At 38.5% G+C, this 22,704-nt stretch overlaps 1 protein-coding gene across 1 annotated transcript in view; it reads right to left on the bottom strand.

Moving 5' to 3' along the window:
• LOC138746590 (uncharacterized) overlaps window positions 1–22,704 on the bottom strand; it is a 133,601-nt gene that overhangs the window by 57,215 nt on the left and 53,682 nt on the right. Inside the window, exons 26-39 of the mRNA XM_069904881.1 lie at window positions 22,253–22,408; window positions 20,752–20,954; window positions 20,024–20,112; window positions 18,034–18,167; window positions 16,526–16,650; window positions 15,169–15,334; window positions 14,064–14,276; window positions 12,085–12,255; window positions 11,807–11,944; window positions 9,781–9,830; window positions 8,277–8,397; window positions 4,374–4,459; window positions 4,006–4,135; window positions 2,109–2,299 (exon numbers count right to left, since the gene is read on the bottom strand). Of these exons, the coding sequence (XP_069760982.1) occupies window positions 2,109–2,299; window positions 4,006–4,135; window positions 4,374–4,459; window positions 8,277–8,397; window positions 9,781–9,830; window positions 11,807–11,944; window positions 12,085–12,255; window positions 14,064–14,276; window positions 15,169–15,334; window positions 16,526–16,650; window positions 18,034–18,167; window positions 20,024–20,112; window positions 20,752–20,954; window positions 22,253–22,408 (1,973 nt within the window). The remainder of the gene's footprint in view (window positions 1–2,108; window positions 2,300–4,005; window positions 4,136–4,373; window positions 4,460–8,276; window positions 8,398–9,780; window positions 9,831–11,806; window positions 11,945–12,084; window positions 12,256–14,063; window positions 14,277–15,168; window positions 15,335–16,525; window positions 16,651–18,033; window positions 18,168–20,023; window positions 20,113–20,751; window positions 20,955–22,252; window positions 22,409–22,704) is intronic.

Genomic DNA, 22,704 nt, shown 5'->3' with positions numbered 1-22,704 from the left:
ATTCTTTTGATTCACAAATCGTATGAATGGACAACAAAAGGTAATTATCCATTTTCTCAGTCTGTAATAAAAAAAAGCAAGAACTCAAAATTCTTCAAAGTATATGATTTTTGTTTATATGGGGCCTTTAAAACCTCAAGATGTACTTTATAGCCAATAAATTGATTTTGAACTGCTGTCCCTTTTGCCTGACCATATATATTTCTGCCGACGTGATATATGTGCGATGACAGGTTGGGATGGGATGTATTTTGAGTGAAATACATGGCTGATCAGCCTACATGAAACAGGTAAGTCCCTTTCATTATTGCCAGTTATAAGACAAAATGAAAATACATCTCCATCCACTTACAACAGGTTGGGAGCAACCTAACCCACGTTTCCAAAGGCAGTGCTGATGGTCACTCAAAATAAACAATATTTCCTTAAATCTATATTTTTATGAAACTAAAAACACCAGAGATGCTTCTACTGTCTCCTATTATGGTCCCTGGACAATTTTATTTAGGGCCAGGCTCAGGGCTGAACCTACAGGGGAAAGAAAGGATCGTGCACTGCTGTGAAGTGCTGAAGTAGCGCTGGGAAAGCTGTCAGAAGCGCGAGAGCCACGCACTGGAAGCTGGTGGGCCCGTGGAGAGCGCGCCTGCTGTTGCCAACCTCTCTCTACCGATGGGGGAGCTGAAGGCACACACTGGGGCAGTTGACAAGCGCAGCGCGCTGAGTTTTTGAATGGGTTTGTCAGTTGGTTGGAGGGCAGTCAGTCAGACTGTCAGTCTGCTCACCCAGTAGTTTCAGTAGAGAAAGAAGACTGAGCTACTTTGTCTACAGGTGCCAGCACTGTTGTCCTGAGAGTGTGTGTCTGCATGCGTGCGAGAGAGAGACAGGAGTTCCTTTATCACCTAAGAGGGGAAACTTGTGTGACACAAGGTCACTTGTTAACTCTAACGTGGGCTTTGGAGATGTCAACCTCGTGTAGTGACGAGGAGGTCACTGGGTGAAAATTCCCGTGTGAAGAAATCAAAGGTGATCGTTGCCACATTCCAAACTCAGGAAAGTTGTAAGTCTACAGTGATCACAGCCGTCTGTCTCCACGCCCAACTAAAAAACAAGGTTTTAGTCATTTTTCTACATTAAGGAAGTTTTTGTATGTTATGCATACAACTACTCATTTGAATAATGTTGAAAGCTACTCAATGAACATCATGAATTTTTAACTAAGGCTGAGATTTTGGTGAGGGATTTTGTTTGGATTTGTTTGTATTGCATGTTCTCCTGAACTCTATTAGAATCTCAAGCCTGAAGACCAGACTGTTCCTTTTTGACTGACGGACTTGACACGACTGACCTGAGGTTTTGTTTTCAGAGGTTTTTTTTTGGGGGGGGGGGCATTTTGAGCTTGGATTATAATGGTCTGGGTTTTTCCTCCCCCCACACACACACAACTTGTAAATATCTGTTGTTAATGCAGAGTTGCCATAAAGACTTATGTTTGGGTGTTAAGTTTATTGAGGTAGGAGTTCTTTTATTTTGTTAATCTTTTAATAAATTTTGTTTTAAACAGCCCATCTGTTTATGCGTTTCTCAATTGCTGCTGGTGAGAAATAACACTCCATAAAAACTCTATATCACACACCTTCATATTGCTCCAGACAATACTAGTTCGTCCTCCCACTCTATATCCAGCATTGCATGGTTTTTTGTAATATTTTATTTATCATTTTAAATATATTTAACAATAACAATCATACCAATACAAAACATCAAGAGAACCCCCTCCCTCCACCCTTAAACAGAGAGAAAATGAAGAAAATGAAACACAAAAAGAGCATCCCATTGTCAGTGCATAAAGTAAAACACATGTTGATACAATAATACCAACAGTGTTAAGATCTTTACAGAGGTCTACTGGCTAGCCTATATTGGCGCCAGTGAGGTGCCTATATGCTTTAAATAAGGCTGGTTATTTAAAACTCCTAGGCCACAATCAGGATGTTTTTTTGCCACCACAGCTCAGAGCTGTTTGATCTGCACAGATTAAAAAGAGCAACTTTTCCAATGATTTACGATCCACTTTGCATTTTTCCCAATTTAAATTCTTCCAAACTCACCCATATCTGGTGTTTCCACTCTTCAGCCACACTTCAATTACACTCCTTTGACTTTCTGAGTATGAAATACAATTCTTTAATTCATCCAAAATGGAAATATCAGATTCAGAGATAACTGATCCCGAGAGGTCACAGACCAATCCACCCAGTATTGTCACACTGTCCTTTGTCAGATAATATCCTGTCATTTTCTGCAATCATAATGAAAGAGAACTATTATTAAGCCTTCATTAAGATGTTTATTTTCCATAAAAAAACGTATACCAACGAAGTCTACATAACAGAAAATAACAACTCCATAATCTGTTGATAATATTAAGGAAATGGTATCAGAAGTTTACATTCGGATGGTTGGAAAATAAATAAGGGAAGCTGAAAAAGGAAACCACTATTTAGGGACATTTAGGTTTTTAAATTTCTTATTTGAGGATTTTGGTTCAGATAAGAATTTCAGTTTTAGCTCAATTGAACCAAAACATGTTACCAACAAGTTTTCATAATTTATTCCAGCCACCAAATCGGCAAATGTCAGAAAATTTTGCATTGACATAAAATGCATTGACATTGAAACTTTATTATGCAATCAACTCTTCTCAAGTCTTGACAAGAAATAGAAGATTCGTCATTCACTTATAAAGTCAGGGAAGGTGAACATGGTAATCTTCAAAACTATTTCATTGCAAGTTAGTTAAGTCCTTTGCCTTCTTAACAGATTCAAAAATATTCAGACCATAATATGAAATATTTCACTAATTATGATGGACTAAATATGAGCTTTAAATACATACAGAAGGAATTCATCAGACTCTCATCGCTCATGAGCTAAAACTGAAGTGGTACAATATAAATTACTTCTCTCAGCATGTTCACATCATTGAATGCAGGATAATGTACTTGTTTGAGAATTCCAGTATCAGCAGTTCTTTAAAAATTTTCACAATCCCCCAATTTTCCAAAGCATAACCCCACCAGCCTCAACAGAGAAAGTGCTGGTCTCTGATTATCCCACCACTGAATCAGCCAGTCCAGATTTTCCTCACCCCTAAAGAGAAATTTCAAGTCCTGACTCATGGCATGAACCAACATGACCTCTGCTGCAAACTTCACAACATATTGCCTTTCTCATTGCAGCAATTTATTTGTCTTATTCTTTGCACTGATCTGATGAACTATAGATACTCTTTTATCTGCTGAATGCCATTAATCCTGTGATTTTTTTTCCTTCTGCAATGTTAAAATGGATCAATTAGGAGAAAAGAAAATTAGTGAAACTGAACAAACGTTTTGGATGGGGAAATAAACCCAAACTTATAACAAAAATGTACTAGGCTCTCCAGAGCGTAAGTGCAAAACCAGCGTGGCAGAGGTCAAGGAGAAGATGGGATTCGGACTTGGGTGTGGTGATTTCAGAAAGAAGCTGGTCAGATTGGTGTAAGGACAGCATGACATCAATTATAAATGCAAGATATGGACTGGTTCAGCATAATTCTTTTTACACCCATCATATCTTATCCCACAAAAGTTACACAGATCAAAAGCCGAAACTTCTGAGATGTGTTTCAGATGTGGGACTGATACAGGAAGTTTGTAATTTCATGGAAATAAGTGACAAATTGACCAAATATCAAATCTCATTTATAAAAATAGCCCTGACGGTAGTTAAAAAAAATGTATTGTAATCACTTGGAAGTCCGACCCCCTCATAGACTGCGAAAATGACACTTTTGTAAAGGTCTGGCAGCCAGACCTGGAATGGGGCTGAATTTAGGATAAAAGATTTGGAGAAAAACAGTCGCATAATAGTCTCAGTAATGTCAATGTACAATAGATTTTCGAATAAAATACTGTACTTCCTTTAAAAAGGTGCTCTGGCCACTATTAAGTTCAGTTTCCTTACCAAACATGTGAGAGCATCATCTAACAGGTTTTGTCTTCGTGATGAACCTTTTGGTAAGATATCAATGTTTGCTTTGCCAACAGCTTTGAAGAATGTCTTGCAGTTTTCCGATTTTCTGAAGTTCGCAGAGCTACGATGTTAGAGAAATGTTTAAATATTAAGTAGTGGTTGTTTATTTTTTTTTAAATAGCAAGCAAATCATATCTAATATCAGAAAAAGTAAATTTAAATTTGTAAGAATTAAAATTAAAGCAGTTTTGATCATAGAAATTTAAATTGTGCTGAATAAGGCTGGAGAACTGGAAATACAGAGGAATAATAAGTCTTGAAATGTCTTTTGTTCCCCATCTTCAATGATGCAAACTTACTTGAAATTCAACAGAACATCATCAGGGAATGCATCTAAGGCAGGTGGTCTCCTTTGAGAATTTTGTATAAAGTATATACACCTCCCCTGTAAGAAATTCAAAATTAGAGAAACAGTATCACCCAAAAAGAATTGCAAAATGTTGAGAATGTGACTCATACATTCTCCTACTCAAATGAGAACCAATGAGCCCTCTTGACCAGCTTCCAATTTGCATCCTACAAAAACGTGGTCTCTCAAAACTCTGCTGTCAACATCCCTCTTCCCTCTGATCACTTTGCTCTAATACCATATTTTGGTTTTAAAAATTTTCCCTGCCGTGTTCATCAATCATTAGGGTCACATAAAGTTTGACCAATTCAGAAAGTCACACACCACCTCCACCTGGAAATGAAGGTAGTAACACAGTTACCAGCATCTGACAAGTATGTGGCTGATGTCGAGCATCCTAATCTGACAACCACACCCTCTCCAATGAACCTGTTGGACGTAATACTTGCTATGAAATACAATGTAAATTTATAGTCGGGAACAAAAACCATTTTTGGTGATGAACAATGCAGCATCATCTCGGCACTGTTAATATTCTCAGTGTCTCTTCCAAGTAGTTTGTTGTTCAATATAGAAGATCATCAGATGATTGGGTGCAAATTGAGTTTCATGCTGCCCATCAGCCCTCATGGGGTCTGTAGCCAGCTCTCAGAGCAAATATCACCCATTTTAGGACATTCCTCCTGCTGAGGGGACAAGAGGTGCCCAAGGCTTGTGATGAAGACATTTGCTACGCTGTCTGCAAATTATGATTCAATGAGCATGACTTTATCTAGTTTTAATTTGACTAGTCATGGTTATCTTTCCCCATTTGGATTCTCATATAAATAATTTTTCAAGGTGGCCATGGTTAGGAACAAAAATATAATGCATGAATTCAGTACTTAAGTTGAAGCTGGATGGTGCATTAAATGTAATTCTTATTCTGATTTAAGAAGGAAATCACAAAAATCTGTAGACATTAGTTGAAGTAAAAACACAAAGTGCTGGAGAAACTCAGCTGGTCAAACAGTGTCCTTTTATGGAGCAAAGGTGAAAGAATACATAACCAATGTTTCGGGCTTGAGCCTCTCATACCTCCATGAAGGGCTCAAGCCCGAAACATTGGTTATGTATTCTTTCACCTTTGCTCCATAAAAGGACACTGTTTGACCAGCTGAGTTTCTCCAGCACTTTGTGTTTTTATTGATTTAACGTGGCCATGGATTGCAGAGTTAGTAGCTTTATGGGTAAGTAGGCAGATGATACAAAGATAGGTGAAGGGGCAGATAGTGAGGAGGAAACGGAGAGGCTGCAGAGAGACTTTGACAGATTAGGAGAATGGGCAAAGAAGTACAATGTTGGAAAGTGTGTGGTCATGCACTTTGGTGGAAGGAATAAAAAGGTGAACTGTTATTTGAATGGGGATAAAATTATAAATTCGAACGTGCAAAGGGACTTGGGAGTTCTCGTGCATGAAGGTGAATGCAATGTTGACATCTCCATCTAGAGGAATAGGAATTGTAACAGAGATGTGATGTTGCTAATCCAGAAATGACAGTTATGAGAAAAGCATCACTGATTTTGCTTTTATATTGCCCCCCCCTCACACTTGCATCCCAGTAAATTGGCCGTTCAGTGTCCTGGGATAGGAATGGGGGTTTGGCCTTTCACACTAGACCACTCCTAACTGGGTCTCCGAACACTTTTACACTTGCAAGGGTTTATCCCCTGCGTTTGGTTTGTTCTACCTTTAATCGGAAGTGCCTGCGATGCAATTGCCCGTTTCGCACTTGCCTGATCTCAACGCCGGTGTCTGCAGATGCCGGCGTTGAGATGACGTCATCTGATGCCGGCATTGAGTAGATTTTGCTTTCACACTTGCCTCTTTAAAAGGCAGATTGGCCTTCGATTCCTGGGATCACTGGCAAGTGTGAAAGGGGCTTTAAATACAGAATTCCCTAGCTTTAAAACCAGTTGTTAGGAAAAAAACCCTGGTGTATGTGGCTGAATCACCAATTAAACTAATTATTCAAAGCTATCATCCAAAGCCCACCAAACACACCAAAATGTCCATTGTTCTGAACAGCTTACAAAGGTGTTAATGGCCCACTGATTCTACCCGAAACTTAGCAGCACTCAGACTGAGATATTAAAATACATGAAAGGCCAGTCACAGTTATGCCTTGCTAATGAGTGGTAGCGATCGTGCTGGTTCTGTCAAGAGGGTGGTTTTCGTTCATCAATAATTTCCCAGGCATCCAGCAGCTGATTATCTGTCACACTGCACAATGGCTGTCAATAACCATAGGGCTCGCACGTTAGTGCTAAGGCATTGGCAAAGTTTTGTTCTGATCCTACCTCATTCTTGAAGCTTCCTTTTTATTGATAGGCTGATAATTTGCATGTGTTAATTAAAAGCATACAGAACACGGATGTTGAAGTTGATTTGATCTGAACCTCCTACACATGTATGTAAGAAATTATATCCTTTAATTATGACTTGTACATGTGAATAACTGATCAATGTAAGCCATTTTCTAGTCTTGAGAAAGATGATAAGCAAAATGTAAAACATAAGCTTGTAACAACAGATTCAAAGAGATGCATATCAAATTTGTATTTAATAATATGCCTTAAATATTTTACTATTCTGTATTACCTAGGATGACTTGGTCTATCTAACCTTAATACAACTCATTCCAGCTCATGTAATTGTCAGTCAGTGGGGTCGAACTATCACAATAAGGCAATGGTGAGGACTCACTTCGAGCACAGGGTACATTTTTGGGCTCCTTATTTAAGAAAGGGTGTGCTAGCTATGGAGAGGGTTCAGAGAAAATTTATAAAAATATATCCTGGAATGAAGGGATCAGCACATGAGGAATGTTTGAAGGTTATTGGACCATACTCCTTGGAGATCAGAACAAGGGGACAGCGGGGGTGGGGGGAGAAATGTCATTGAAGCATTTCTAATGTTGAAAGGCCTGGATAGAGTAGATGTTGTTTCCCATGGCAGGGGAGTCAAGGAGAAGAAGCACAACTTCAGGATTGAAGGGCAGAAGAATTTATTTAGCTAGAGAAGTGGTGAATCTCTGGAACATGCTGCTTAATGACCTGGATGTGGAGATCATGTCATAAAGGCATATAGATATTGATACTTAGCTGAATAGTCAGGTTATCGAAGTTTATGGGGAGAGGAGCTGAGTAGAAGAATTTGTCAGCTCAGAATGGAATGGCAGAGTGGACTCGCTGTTCCAAATGCCCTACTTCTGCTTCTATATCTTATGGTCATACTATTTCAAAGAGTGGTTAAGAGTCAACAACATTGTAATCACATTGTCTGTGATCACATGGAGACCAGGCCAAGTATGGATAGCCAATCTCTTCCTCTGAAGGACAATAATAGACCTAAAGGGACAGTTAAATTTAGGCTAAGGGAGACTTAATCAAAATGCATTAATTTGTGAGAGGCCTGAGCATGATGAACAGGAAAACCCATCCCTCTTCAGTCATGTTAGTAATTGAAGTGTTTGGATTTAAAGATTAGAGGAAGCTGAGACATCACACTCACGCCAAAAACATATTGTGTCAGAACCTGTGAGCCGACAGACCAGGAATGAGAAGTGGATTTGAATGTTCCTGACCAGCATGATCTTTTTCTGAGCCCAATAGTTGGAATTTATTTTAGGTAAAGCATTTCAGCTAGAAAAAAGGGAAATGATCTGCACCAATTCACACCCTTCTATATCTGGTCCTTCCACCACCCACCCCTCCATTAGTTGATCTCTCTAACCAATGCAGCAGCAACCTTGGCCTATGGGTGAGCAGACACTTAAGCCTTTCAGGAATGGGTTCTTGTGAAGTATCTCACCTGGCTTTCATCGAGCACAGCCCTCTTTTCCTTCATGGCTTGAACGAGTTCAATAAATGAACTAAAATTCAGGGTTTTCACTGCACCACAACTGAAACCTTGCAGGACAGAGGGTGAGAATCTGAAAATAATAAGGGCTTCATTAGTTGATACTTAAATATCTCAATTTCTTCAAACAGTGGACAGGATTTTTTTTTTTTTTGCAAAATTTACATTCACAATCACCCACTGATTGATTTACTTGGAATTTACTTAGCCTTACTGTGATAGTACAGATCTATCACCAATGTATATAGTTACTGTATCTAGACTGTGCTTACAGCGATTGGCTGAGAGCTAAGCCACACCTATTGTCTGGGCCTTAAAGGGTTGTGTCCCTAGCCAGGTCGGATCATTCCGGACTGGTCGGCCACCTGTGAAGAGCTCCGGTCTTTTGCTAATAAAAGCCTTGGTTTGGATCAACAAGTCTTTGGTTCTTTCGACGAGCTCTACACTTACGCACTAAATTCTGTGGAGCTACTTGACATGATTTAAATATGCTTCATTACAAAGATACTTCACAGAAATGTCACATTCTGCTGTACCAATCTAAATCTTTCTCATTAAATTCCATGAGAGCTTCCTCACTTTCCATCGACCCCCATCTTTCCATTCTATTTTCTCTCATGTACTCATTCAGTGTCTCCTTGGAAGCAACTAAGCTACTTGCCTCAACCATTTTCTGTGATAGTAAGTTTAACGTTCTTAGAATCCACTGGGTTATTATTTATTACATTTCTCCTTGCCATCCTTCTGGATTAAGACAAGAAGCTGGTTTAAAGAGTGAGTATTTTAGCACTTACAGCTTCAGATCTGGAAGCTCCAAGTGTAACCATTCATCCATATTAACCCTGCCAAACCCATCCATAATTTTAAGTCTCTTTCACTCACTGCTGGAAACTCTTCCCAAAAGGAATTAAATCACGAACCTGATTAATCTTTACAGACAATTTACACTCTCTGAGTTCAAGTCCAACTGCTATGTAAAAGAAGGCACCTTTGCTTTGGGACTCCGCACACCTGGGTGTGAGGTGTGGAAGAACTTTGTGATCGTTTTAAAAATAACATCATATATTTGATTAAGTTTATTAAAACCTCGTGATATCTGAAAATGATATTCGTAAGACCCACTGGTTTGTTGTCGATGTCAAGAAATTGAAAAGAACTTGAAACCATTACTTTGTTTGTAAACTTTATTTCTTGGATCAATTGAATGGATTTCCCTTTTGAATCATGGCCGTGTGGAGTAAAAGGCTACTTAAGATTTTTAACACTTGGTTTTGGCATTAGCAAGAGGTCTGTGAGAGTTGTGTTTACTTTTATCCTTGTTACCAATTGCTTAATAAAACAATTTTCTGAAAGGTATTGAATGGATCAAAATCATATTGTAATGAACCAGTATTTTACAATGCACTAAGATTAGCAATCTAGGATTCCATAAACATACAATGAAAGTATTACTCACTTGCCATAATTGTTACTGGTTTTGACAATCCTTTCAAAAAACACTGCAGCCTGAGGATTAAAGCAAATGAAATATTAATATGTTAAACAATGACTGCTTGTACACATACACGAGTAATACCACCATCTTTGATGATGAATACTAAATAGGTAGTAGAAGACAGAAGAGTCATGTTCACTCTGGATTTAATTCTCTGGAGGGTAAGGATATTGCCTTGTTTTACACAAAAGATTGTTTTCTGAGTTAAGGAAATTTAAAAAGTGTCCATACTTCTATTATAAGATTATTGTTAATTTTGGAATAATTTATCCAAGATTATGTACAACCATTTTCCTCATGACCTAGTTCTCAATGTATTTCCATCGACATGGTGTCATGTGAAATTCACCAGAGTTAAGTCTTTTCCATATCCCATCCTTTAGAACCGTTATTCTTAATTGGGGCCATACGCATCCCACCCCCACTCACAGGGGGGCCACAGCACGTTTAAGTAAAATACCTGATTTTCTTTTAACCTCGCCTAACATAATTTTTTTTTAATGTTTTTTATGTAGTCGGTGAGGTCAGAAAAAAATCCCAAAGTTGACTGCTTCACAGGGAAGGGAGGCCCATAAACCTTTGAACACAGGTGAAAAAAGGTTGAGAATGGCTGCTTTAGGAGACTGAAGACTCGTTGCTGCAGTTAAGTTCAAGTTCTTTATTTATATAGCACATTTTTTATAACTTGCATTCACCAAAGTGCTGTACAGACCAAGGCAAGTGATCGAAACTAGTACACTATTTACGGAACAGCAGATTAAGACGTTATAAATAGACCACAATTGCAGCGAATAGTGCAACGCTGTCGGAGATTAGGAATGTACAAAGGGTTTCAGATGTTAAACGCTAATGACAGAAGAAACGTTTTTAACCTGGATTTAAAGCAGTGGAGGGAAGGGGTTACTTACTGGTCAGGGGAATGCTGTTCCAGAGTTCGGTGGCTATAACTGCGAAGGCCTGGTCTCCCCTTTGTGTGCGCGAAGTGCATGGATCTGTCAGGCAGTAGCTGACCTGAGCTGCTTGGAAGTGGAATAGGGCATAAGCAGATCAGAGATATGGGGTGGGGAGCAAGGTTGTTGATATCAGCAGCATGAAGTCAATTCTGAACCACAGGGAGGCCAGAATTAGGGTGACATGGTCCCTCTTCTTGGCACCTGTCAGGACCCTAGCCACAACATTCTGAACCGAATGAAGTGGGTTGGGGAGGATTGGCAAATCCCAGTGTATAGAGAGTTAACGTAGTCCAGACGTGAGAAGATAAGGGCGTGAATAATCCTTTCAAGGTTCTTGAGTGAGAGATACGGTTTTCTTTTAACAATGGTATAGAGCTGGAAAAAGCAGGCTATCGCTACGTTTGTCAAATCTGAAGGGAGGATCGAAGGGCACCCCAAAGGATTTAACGTGGGATTTAATAAGAGTAGATAGATTACCTAGGGAGTCATGTAATTTTCTTCCTGGATGGTCATTTTGCTGTTACATCTCTGTCAGATTGATAAACTAGATACTGCAGCCACCCCTTAAGGTAAGTGAGCTGTGAGCAGTAGCCGGGCCTCAGCTGGAAACTCCTGAAGTTCCACTTCCAGAATACCTTAATGACCATTGCCAGTTTGCACTATCAATGGTCTTCAAAATGTTTTTAAATGCATCTGATATTCAGAGAGTTTTAAAAACAAATAGATTACACTTTTTTCAACAATTAAAAATATAATTTAAGTACCTGTACAGTAAAACCCCTTGTATCCGGCACCTTTGGGGATTGGTAGACACCAGATATGTGAATTTTCCGGTTTCTTAAGATTGTGTGTGTGATTGGCAAACTGACCACTAGGGTCGCCAATTTTTAACTTTCTTATTTTTTACTTATTTATTTTCTGGGGTTTTTTTGCCGGCTGCTTGAGGCTGTCAGTTGCATGAATTCTGGAAAATGGGGATTTTACTGTTACTCGCAATCAATTAAAAGGTGACTACAAAGACAACTGCAATTTACCTGACTGGGAACCCATTGCTTGTTGTTCACGTCTTCCAGCATTAGGTCTGAATTTAATAGTGAAGGTGGGATTTCCTTGGCTAAAACAGATGGAATGTTCTTTACGATTGTTCGAGGGTCTTCTTCGCTCCTCAGTATCTGAGTTAGAATGGTAAAGAAGATCAATACCCCGAGACTAATACACACAGATATTAACAATCATCAGACTGATAGAGAAATACTGACAGCAGAAAGAAACAAACTGGATTTTAAAGCCATTATGTTACCAGATCACTCACTTGCAGAACAAAGATCATTCTAATCGGTTGAGGAGCTGCCCCAATGTTCTCCACAAATGTTAATTGGGTATATAACCCTTTGAACACCTCTGGATCAATGCGCTTGAACACGTTGCTTGGAATGCCAGACACTAAGCTGCCCAGACTCTGCAGATTCTGTATATTATTGACCTAGTTGTTTCAAACAAATATAACAGAAATTAATTCAAAACTGAAACCATATTTCAGTGAATTACGCATGACAGGAAGGCTGTATCTGATTTGCAACTAAACTACTGAGCAACAAATGGCAATAAAGCAGTCTTTATTTTACATGAAATCATCTCTGTGAGATTTAACATTTTTAAAATTTATATTTAGACATCCAGCACAGTTACAGGCCATTTCGGCCCACAAGTCCGTGCCACCCAATTTACACCCATTAACCTACACCTCCAGTACGTTTTGAACAGTGGAAGGAAACCGGAGCCCCTGGGGAAACCCAAGCAGACACAGGGAGAACGTACAAACTCCTTACAGTCAGGATTCGAACCCCGGACCCGATCGCTGACGCTGTAAAGGCATTGTGCTAACCGCTACGCCAACCATGCCGCCCCTAATTAATATTTTATATAATCCCATTTGGCTAATTCACATGCAATCGAGAACAGGACACCAAGCTGAGAAAAGAAGATCCTAAGTAATCAGGCATTTGTGCAAAAAGCCATACCCGAAAGTCAGTCCCTAAATCAGAGAAGTTGCCACACTTCGGAACAATAAATTAATGTGGAATTGGGTGCCTTGTGAAGGCAAAGGGTCATAGTAATTCTTAGAAAAGTCCTTTGCAACTATTTAACAGAAAGCATGCACAAACAAAAACGATATGGATGTAAGTTCAATAGTTCCAACAAACATATTTGATGGTCCTGATCATGAGTTTCACAATTAACATTTTTCTCAAGATTTCCAGGGAGCCTACACAATACTACTATTCTGGGATTAATAGATTATTATTTCCAATTTCAAGTACTAATCATTTAAAACTTGCATCTCCTAAATCTCTACCCACAATCTAAGCCAGTTGCAAATAGATCAATACCATTTTGGGGACAAAGGAGAGATTTTTTTCCACTTAATTTTCCTGACCACCTCACAGGCATAGAGAGATTACTTGTAATAAGATGAATTTGCTCCTGTATTTCATTTCAGGTATTTTCAGGATGGAGGCTGCAGATCCATGAAGTATTCTGAAAAACTATGGGCTCCTCTGTATGGAGATGCAACTTTTGCCCAACTAACAGCACCAATGTACATTCAAAACTTGCCCTTCACAAATTCTGACAAGCTGCAAAGAGTCACCGATGTTACATAAGGAACCAGCTGCTAAAAGGTACATCACTGGTGAAGTGTTGATAATCTGCTGTCTGAAGATATAGAAATCCCAGTGGTTTGACATCTGACTCATCCAATTCCATTTCCTGAAAGGTCACCTGGGCTCATTTCCCATGCTCAACTTTAAATTGGTAAAAATATTGTATTGTGTAGCATCAAAAAAAAAGCAAGTTAATCATGTGATTAGGTAGTAAAGGAATAACATCCCATAATCTCGAATATCTGCAGATAAGCATCAGAAAAATCCAGGTGATGATGGATTAATATGGTTTTACGGCAACATAAAGTGGTCCCTATGACAGATACCTTCATGCAATCTGAATGTGGAATATGAAAAGCAATTTCAAGTTTCAACCATTTTGTTTACAGATCAATTCAGAATAATCAATCATTATAATCCACCCATTGGATTTGTCAATATAGAGTTCAGGCCTTTCTATTCTATTGTCTAAAGGTCAAATTTCTTTCAACTGGTCACATCTTAAAACATGCCTGAAGAGTGTAAGTACTGCAGAAGCAATGCAAATATTAAACAGGATTATCTTAATTTCATTCCTCTATGTATCAAAATAATACATTCAGTTTTTTGTAGATGTTTCAGCTGTTACCTGGAAGTTCTGTGAAAGTAGCTTGTTCACAATGATTCTAGCCTGGCCCAGATTCCAGCCTTTAACTTTACTCAGGCTTGGCAGAGCTTCCTTTAGACTGTCCCCATCAATGCTTTTAATCTGTGAAAATGACAGTCCAACAGATGTCTGTCCCAAAGTGTTCAGAGTGCTGACTGAGAAGTTGTCGAACTTGTTCACAAGAAGTATTGAGAGCTGTAAGAAACAGAAGTGAACAGAAAGAATTTTCAAATGACTTTTTCAATGAGCTGGTGGCATTCATTTTATGTCTGTACATTGCTCTCGGTAAGTCAATGGGTGCAGTGGGGAAAAAGGACGTTTCTGTTTCATGGATGAGATAATAAACGTGAAATGTAATGTGGATGGATGCGACTTTGAAGCTAAATTTACAGCTCAAGGTGCAGAAAACAATGCAATATTTCTAATGCACCCTGACAGACACCCACATCTCTAAAAATAGTAGTAAAGGTTGATGTATTCATTCATCTTATTCCAATTTTATTCTTTTTGGAATGAATATTTGTACTCCCCTGAGAGAAAAAGCAAAATCCTTATTTTTATCTTGCTCTCTGTGGAAAGTCCTTACACATGCATTACCAGCAGAAGCTGGAGAAGCCCTGAATTCTGCATTTTTTTGTCCGACATACAAAGACCAGTTAACTGAGCAAATAGCTTGGCAACTTGACGCAGTACACATACCCTCTGAAGATGACCATAAAGAATAGCTAAATCAATGGATTTTAATAGAACTGAATATATAATTAATGTTAATCATGAATGTAGGATCAATGAAAATGTGTAAGGATTATTTGTAACTTTATGAGGGCCTGTGATGTAAATAGCAGCCTGTTACACTTTTGTGAATTAAGGTGTCAACATTTCTATTGCAAAAAATCAAAAGAGCCCCCAGGATACAGTTTTTTTTTAAACTTTAAATTTTCAATAAAAGATCGGTTTAAAACTCAGTGAAAGTATTCAAATAATTTTAATACATAACTCTATAATCTTGGCTGCAAACATTTTTGCTTCTGCTCCATATAACTAGACACATTTATGATTATTTTTGCATAGATGCTGTTCTATTCACCTTCCGTCGTTCATCTGTCAGAAATGCTGCATCACTAGTTCGATTGGGTGAGGTGCTCAGCCCACAGACATCATTTACCCTTTCAATTAAAGTCAGAGTTTGCTGCTCATTCAAGGATGCAATGAGATCAGTGCCACCAACTAAGCAAACCAATGAGTTTGGCAGACTGCAAAGAAGACAGTTATAGGATTAGTTTGCGTGGCTTTAGCGATGCCCTGCATTCATTTTTCGTCAGTAACCGATTTTCAATAAATGTAATTGAAACATTAAAGGCCAATAAGATTGTCTCACAAGGTTAGATGATGCACATTAGTTATTGGAATAAATATTCACTAAAACACTCTCTCTCTTGTATTCTTCCCTCTATTTATTCCTCCTCCAGATAGATTAGTTGCCATTAGCAAACCTTTCATACCCCTACATTGTGTCATCTGTTTTTTTTTTTCACATTTCATTTTAACTCATAACTCTCCCGTCCACTGCCATTTCTGTATAACTTAAAACATTTCCAGCGAGTAATGTTTACAAGGCATTTAGACAGACAAAAGAACAGGCAGGGAAAAGGGATCATAGTCAGAACAGACAAGGTGGTCTAAAGTGACAATTGATGGCCTGAAATATGAATTGTTTCTCCCTACACAAATGCTTCCAATTTCCAACATTTTCTGCTTTTATTTATGGCAGCATATTTATTTCATTGATTGTCAGCAAAAACGGTATTTTCATGTGTCACCGTACTTTACAAGAACAAATGTTGTAAAATAATAATTAATATGATGTAATTTGTCAATGGAATGATCCGTATAACTTAAAAACATGAAGGAGACTATCGAACAATTCGGCATAAACCAAGACCATTTACCCCATGTACTTGATTAACTTTGAAAGCTATTTAATTAGTTTCACTTCATCTCACTTTCTGCCAGGGTTTACATCACCTTACAGTATACCTCTAATGCCATTTTGAGAAGCATAGAATCCACTTCCATTAACCCTTCAGATACAAACATCTTACTGCCTAAAATAAAAAGCTTTCCACGCTTTTCTTTTTTTCAAACCCATGGTGTTTGGACGTTAACTGTTCTGCTAATAAAAACTGTGTCACTCTCATTCTAAAAACATTTCAGATAATTCTCTCACACATTCCATCAACTCCCATGCTCTGTGGACAACAGCAGTACAAGAGGCTGAGAATCCTTGATGACAATAACCATGGCCCATAAATTGAAAAATAAAAATTAACATTCTTATCTCTCCACATGACAAAAATAACTCGTCCCTGACAACACTTAGCTGCCTAACCAATGTTAGTTTTAAACTGAAATATGTTTAAAATACAATATTTCACCCAACATACCTCGAAATGTTAAAACCTGAATCATTTTTCACCAGCAAGTTAATAAAGAATCTTGACACTTCAGGGGATAACATCAGATTTTCTAGAAGAGCCTGGTTTTCAACATTTGCCACAAATACCTGAATCTGAATGAAGTTTTGAGAGAAGTTATTTAATTCAATCATGAAAATAGTTCATTGTTTCCATTAAAAAATATACCCCTCAGTAGAAACTGAAAAACTAGTGAATCTAAAAAAAGACTAGGAAAGATCAAATACAATGAAACCAGTGTACCCACTCAAACCTTAATGTTCTAACTTATGACTAAAAATAATTATTGTGGTGATTTAGATAATATCGGCATCAATGAGCAAAGGCAGGATTGAAGTCAAGAGATGGGATGAAGCTGAAAGCGCACAATCTGCGATTAGCATGGTTGGAAGCTCATCTCAGAGTCGAATTCAACAAGCAGCCTGTAAGGGCTCTAATCCAACATCACATAGTTGTTAGGATTAGCAAAGGTATTAGTTCAGGGAAATGATCCAAAGACAATGGTTAAACTTTTTGCAACATTTACTTGTAAACAATTTCTCTTCATTTTGGAAAAGCAGAAAGACAAGTTAAAGGTCCAAAAGAGGAGATGGTAAGATAAGGGGAAGTGCCAATGAACACGTCCTTTTAGGAGTTACAAGATTCCTTAATTTGATTTGTAGACTAAAATTTATCATGAATGCAATCAATCTTATTGCATGTATGCCATATAATGCAACTTTTGAACACCCACTTCAATGCTAATAATGCATTGACCCATAAGCAGACAGAGCCTCCAAGGGTAGATTCAATCCAAGTGTCATGTTGAATTTACACTCTGCTTGTGAAAACTATTCACCAAAGTACAAGTGCTCAGTGTGAGTTTTCCAATAAAACCCCTGGTATTTGGCGACTATAGCGATTGGTAGATGCTGGATAAGTGCATTTCCCAGTTGCTTGAGATTGTGCGCTTTGTGATTGGTGAACGAACCAGTCGGGAGATCAAATTTCAACTTTAGTATTTTTTACCTATTTATTTTCTGCAATTCTTTTTGACGGTTGCTTAAGACTGCTGGTGGCTTGAATTCCGAATAACCGGGATTTTACTGTAAGTAGTGAAGTGGAACTAAGTAACAGGGACAAATTCTGCAACGGCACTTTTTAAAGGAAACATTACTTTCCTGCAGATTTTTTTTTAGATCTGAGCTTGTTGGGGTAAAACATGCAAAACTGGAACAGGGGTAATTTAGGATTGTTTTGAGCACGGCAGAAATGGAGCCACTTGTCAATTTATTCCTTGACAATTCATTCAAAAACTGCAGATGAGGAATGAAAGGACAGCATTGAACAGCCGACAAGCAGGCAAAGGAATAATTATACTGATAACGAATTACTGAATAAATTCATCTGAACACTTCAGAGTGGATATGCTAAGTACAGAGGTCTGACCATTAAATTAGTTAATATCTTTACTCTCAGAGAATCAATGAAATGAATACCTGTGCTTCATTATCAAAGAAGGAGTGAAGATCAATCAGTGACATTTGATTCATAAACAGTCCCAGGTAATTAATGAACCAGGCAGTGGAATTCAGTGCTGTGTCATTTGGATCATAACACTTTGGTTTGGGACCTGTTACATAATGTAAAAGATATTGAGATTAGTAATGGATGAGTACTTGATAGTCGTTGTGTATGTGGTTGGTGGAAGCTTCTGCGCTTTTTGACTCCTCATGAAATAAGAAAAATGTGCATTAACTCTGACTATAAATTATTTTTGCAGTTCAAAGCACATCTCTTTGTGGTCTCTGTTGAATGATTCTTTGGTCCATTGTCGAAGTTGATTTTGGTCATAAACCTTTTCCACGTTGTGAAGAATGGTGGAACAGCAGTGGACCCAGTGCCAGTATCAACTCAGCTGGAGGGGACAAGTGTTCCTCTCAACCTCCACATCCCATGATTTAGCTGTTCATCCAAGGTTTGTGCAGTGACTGCAGGGCCAATGTTGGAGAGTGGCACATGGCCCATGCTGGCATGACCCATGTTGGGTCCGGTGTGGGACAAGGCCCTATTCATCTAATGATACATGACACCTAAGCAAGTTCCCAGAGCAGCATCACCCCTGCTCTTTTGTATTTTAACTAGTTTCAATTAAATAAATAAGGCTGTGTATACAAGATCAAATGGAGGATACACCCAAACACTTGGGATTATATTCACTGATAAGGCTTAGGATTTCCTTCAGAGGAAAGCATTTTATCTCCAAACCCTTGCTGTCCAGCTGTATCAGTGAGACTGCAAGCCCAGAACCCACATTCTCGTAGATACAAATTGTTGTGGAGCATTTGCCTATATCAGATGTGCAGCATTATCAGGAGTAGATGTAATTCTAAGCTTTATTACAGGGGTCCCACTGTGGAATTGTTAAAGTGGCTGGTGACCCTCAAAGCCAACCATCCTTGTTTGGCTAGTCTTGTCAACAAAATGGATAAAGAACTTCCTCTTGATTAGGAGAATGTAAGAAACAGGATCAGAAATAGGTCATATGGTCTGTCAAGCCAGTGACTGATCTATCTGGCTCTGGATTCACCTGCACCTACCTCCCTTTTCCTCATATCCCTTAATTCCCCTATGATGCAAAAATATCTCTCTGTCTGAAATATTTTTAATGAGGCAGCCTCGACTGCTTCCTTAGGCAGAGAATTCTCTGGGAAAAGCAATTCCCCCTCATCTCCATCACAAATCAACTCACTAGAATCTTGAGACCATGCCCCCAAATTCTTGCCTCCCCGACTAATGGAAACAACTTTCCTGCTTCAATCTTATCTATCCCTTTTGTAACTTTATAAGTTTCTCTAGGATCCCCACTCATTCTTCTGAATTCCAGTGAGTATAGTTGTAGGTGACTCAATCTCTCGGAGTCCTCAATCCTGAGAGAAATGTAACATTGGATGAAGCTTTGAAGGTTCAATGGAGGACCATCATGCCAGATAGAGCCAAATCCTGTTGATAATCCACAAAGGCAGCAAGAATGTAATTTGTCTCAGAAATTTTGCTTCAGTGTGGCTAATGAGTGGAAGAACCTGGTCAGAGCCACTTCCCTCTCTGGTCATTCAGAAGTGCATCTCTGAAGACTAATTTTATTCAGTTACAGGTGAACTATTCAAAAGACTATCGGTTGCAGACAAGGGAGTTATTGGACAATAACTTGGGATCATTGGATGGTTTCCCTGAATGAGTTCAAAGTGGCAACAGACTTCAGGGATTATTCCATTGTCGTTGCTGTTGATATTAAACCCAGCAATTCGTTTAGCACTCAGACCTGGTACGAATCAGCACTCAGTTTACCTCTTCAGAGATGTGGAAGTAGAAATCTTCATTCTGTCTAGAAATGATGGCATTGCTATTGAAACAGCAGCTGGCACTTATAAAATAGGCATCTCTCAAAGATCTCTAACTGAATGCATCAAAATGAGACATTCACATTACCTTTTTGTAAATAAACTTTAATACCATTGTAGATGATATCCCGTTCATTTGGAGTTAGGTCAGTGTAGCGAGCGTTGAGTGTTCTTACACTAAATTTGAAACACAAATGCATTAATATTTGATCTCTTATAATCACTTATTTTCCTACTGCTTTCATGTTTTTATTTACCAATTATTAAACTGTACAATATCATTTTCAAACCAATTTCTGCATAAGAACACAAGGAAAAGAGCACTTCCTAACCATTTCCATTATTTCATAAAATCTTGACTGCTCTAATCTTTAGCCCCAACTCCACAAGCCTCCCTGCTCCCTTATAATTCTCTTCCAATCCTGTGGTTTAACATCCATTCTTCTAATGAAGAATTTTCCAAAGATTCTCAATCCTTTACAAGTCCATTTCATCTTGATCTTACATGGATGGACCCCTATAATCTTGAAGATTAAACCTGAATACAACTTAGGGAACCTCAGAGCAGGACCAAAGAAGATATTCATATTTTTAGTTTTGCTATGTTTTTTAAAAAAATATTTTTAAGTTCACATTAAGGCCAGAAGAACAGTTGAAGTTCTCCCTTCATCCCTCAAAATAGTCTTCTCGTGGTCTTATTTAAACCCATTTCAAAGCACAATGAATTATAAGCAAACAAACAGACTGTTTACGAACATGCACGATAACACTGAACATTGCTGTAGTTTTGATAGAAATGGATACGAGTGTCTTTACATTTTCCTGTAGGGAAGGCACGGAATTCCCAGGGTAACGTTGGAAATGAGAAGGTCAGTGGTGATAAAGGGGAGATAAGGCTGTAGTCTGACATTAAGCCACTTCTCCACCTCAGTGTCATTGTTTTCAGCCAAGACGACTGTTGCAAAGTATGTCCAAAAAACCTTCAAGAATGCAGCTCGATTATCACCTGTCAGACGACTCTGGAAAAATCAAGTAGGAAAGGGATTTATTTCAAAGATTTTATGAAAAATACATTGTGAGACTGATATTAATCTATTTTTCTGAAGTTCAAAAGTTCCAAATCATACTTAACAAACAAGAAGTATTTAAATACAATGGGACAATAGGTTTTAAGGTTTGGAAATCGGTGAATTGTCTTGACGTCCGCCTAATTTCAGTTTATGATCAGCAAGATAAGTGTCAGCATATCCTTGACATAGTCTGTGCAATCAAGCCTGGCAAACAGCACAGTCCACGTGCATATTCCACACACACACACACACACTGAAGCAGGCCTTAAATAGAGTCCAGCACTCCATGGTTTTCCAGAAAGGCAGTCTTCTTAATTGCTTACTTCCATCTCCCCTCTCCACTCACTGCTGATTTCTCAGGCAGCCATCCCACTAAAACACTCTCACTCCAACTTTACTCCATTAGGATCTCCCCAAACATTCTCCCGGTATGAACCCCAACCATCTTCCCCCATGTTCCTCACCAATATCTTCTCTCGTCCATAATTTCCTCATGTTCTCCTTCTGTCCCATAATCCTGTCTCACCCATGACTTCCCCATCCCTGCAACTCCTTTATTTTCCCCACAGTTTCACCCTCAAACTACCCCAACCCTGGTTCCTGTATGGTCTCCACTGCCCACAATAAGCTCACAAACGAAAGACCTCCTTGCACAGTCTGTGCTTTGGACAAGTGAGCGCAAGAAATGCGTTGCAAAAAAAACCTTGGAAAACTCAAGCTTGCTCCCCTCCACACTCCCCCATCATGCACCACCACTACAACCTGCCTTTTCCAACTCAATTTAATTTGGTGGCTGAATTTACATTCAATAAATTTACAACTCTTTGTGGAATCAAGGAATGAATGAAGAAAGAACTTCCATTTATGACTTCAGAAGATCCAAAAACAATGGGAGGAAACTAATCTAATTTTATGGCATATCTCTATTAGAATGTGAGTAATCCCAATTTAAATTTAGCAAGTCCTCCACTAGGAGGAATGAGATAGCATTGTTATAATGTTGGTTGCAATGTTAGGTATCTACAAGGACAGAGACACATTATGTTTCTGTTAAACTTTGTCAGTTAATACACTGCCAAAGTTTCCACACTTACTAAGACATCCCAAACCTAAGGGAAGGGCTTTGACCTTAAGAATTCTAAACTCTAGTGACTGATGAAACAAACAAATCATTTTCAGACAACTATTCCAGTTTACCAACACTACTTTCTATGATCAGAAACACGAAAATAAAATTTCCAACTTACGGCTTGGCTCTTTAAATTGAAATTATCTACAAATGTTTCCAGGCTCTGGCTGGACATGTAATGGGTTAACACTATGATCAGAAACTTGTTGTCATCAATGAACCTTGGCCTGCTCAACAGGTCAGCAAAATCACTGGGATTGATGGTATTCAACACCTGTGAAATACATAGAATTACATCGATGGTGTTGAATGTACATATAAATTTGTATTATTAAAATATCAACTCTATTTATGGTCACAGTAAATCATTTGTCACAAACATTTAAACTATTTTTGCATGCACACCTTCCCCTGGAAGTTTTTACTATTTGTTTAATTGCCAACATTTAGAAGGTGGAGTTTTCTGGGACGCAGTCACTCCAAAGAGAATGTTGCCGACATCAACCACATTGAGGATAACTTTCAGTTTTGATCATAATCAGTTGGCAATAGGTAATTTGGTCTCCCTGA

Source organism: Narcine bancroftii, chromosome 12 (assembly GCF_036971445.1).
Source record: "Narcine bancroftii isolate sNarBan1 chromosome 12, sNarBan1.hap1, whole genome shotgun sequence".
Classification (NCBI taxonomy): Eukaryota; Metazoa; Chordata; class Chondrichthyes; order Torpediniformes; family Narcinidae; genus Narcine; species Narcine bancroftii.
Note: the sequence above shows the minus strand (reverse complement) of the source record. Positions and strands in the feature narration are given on the sequence as shown.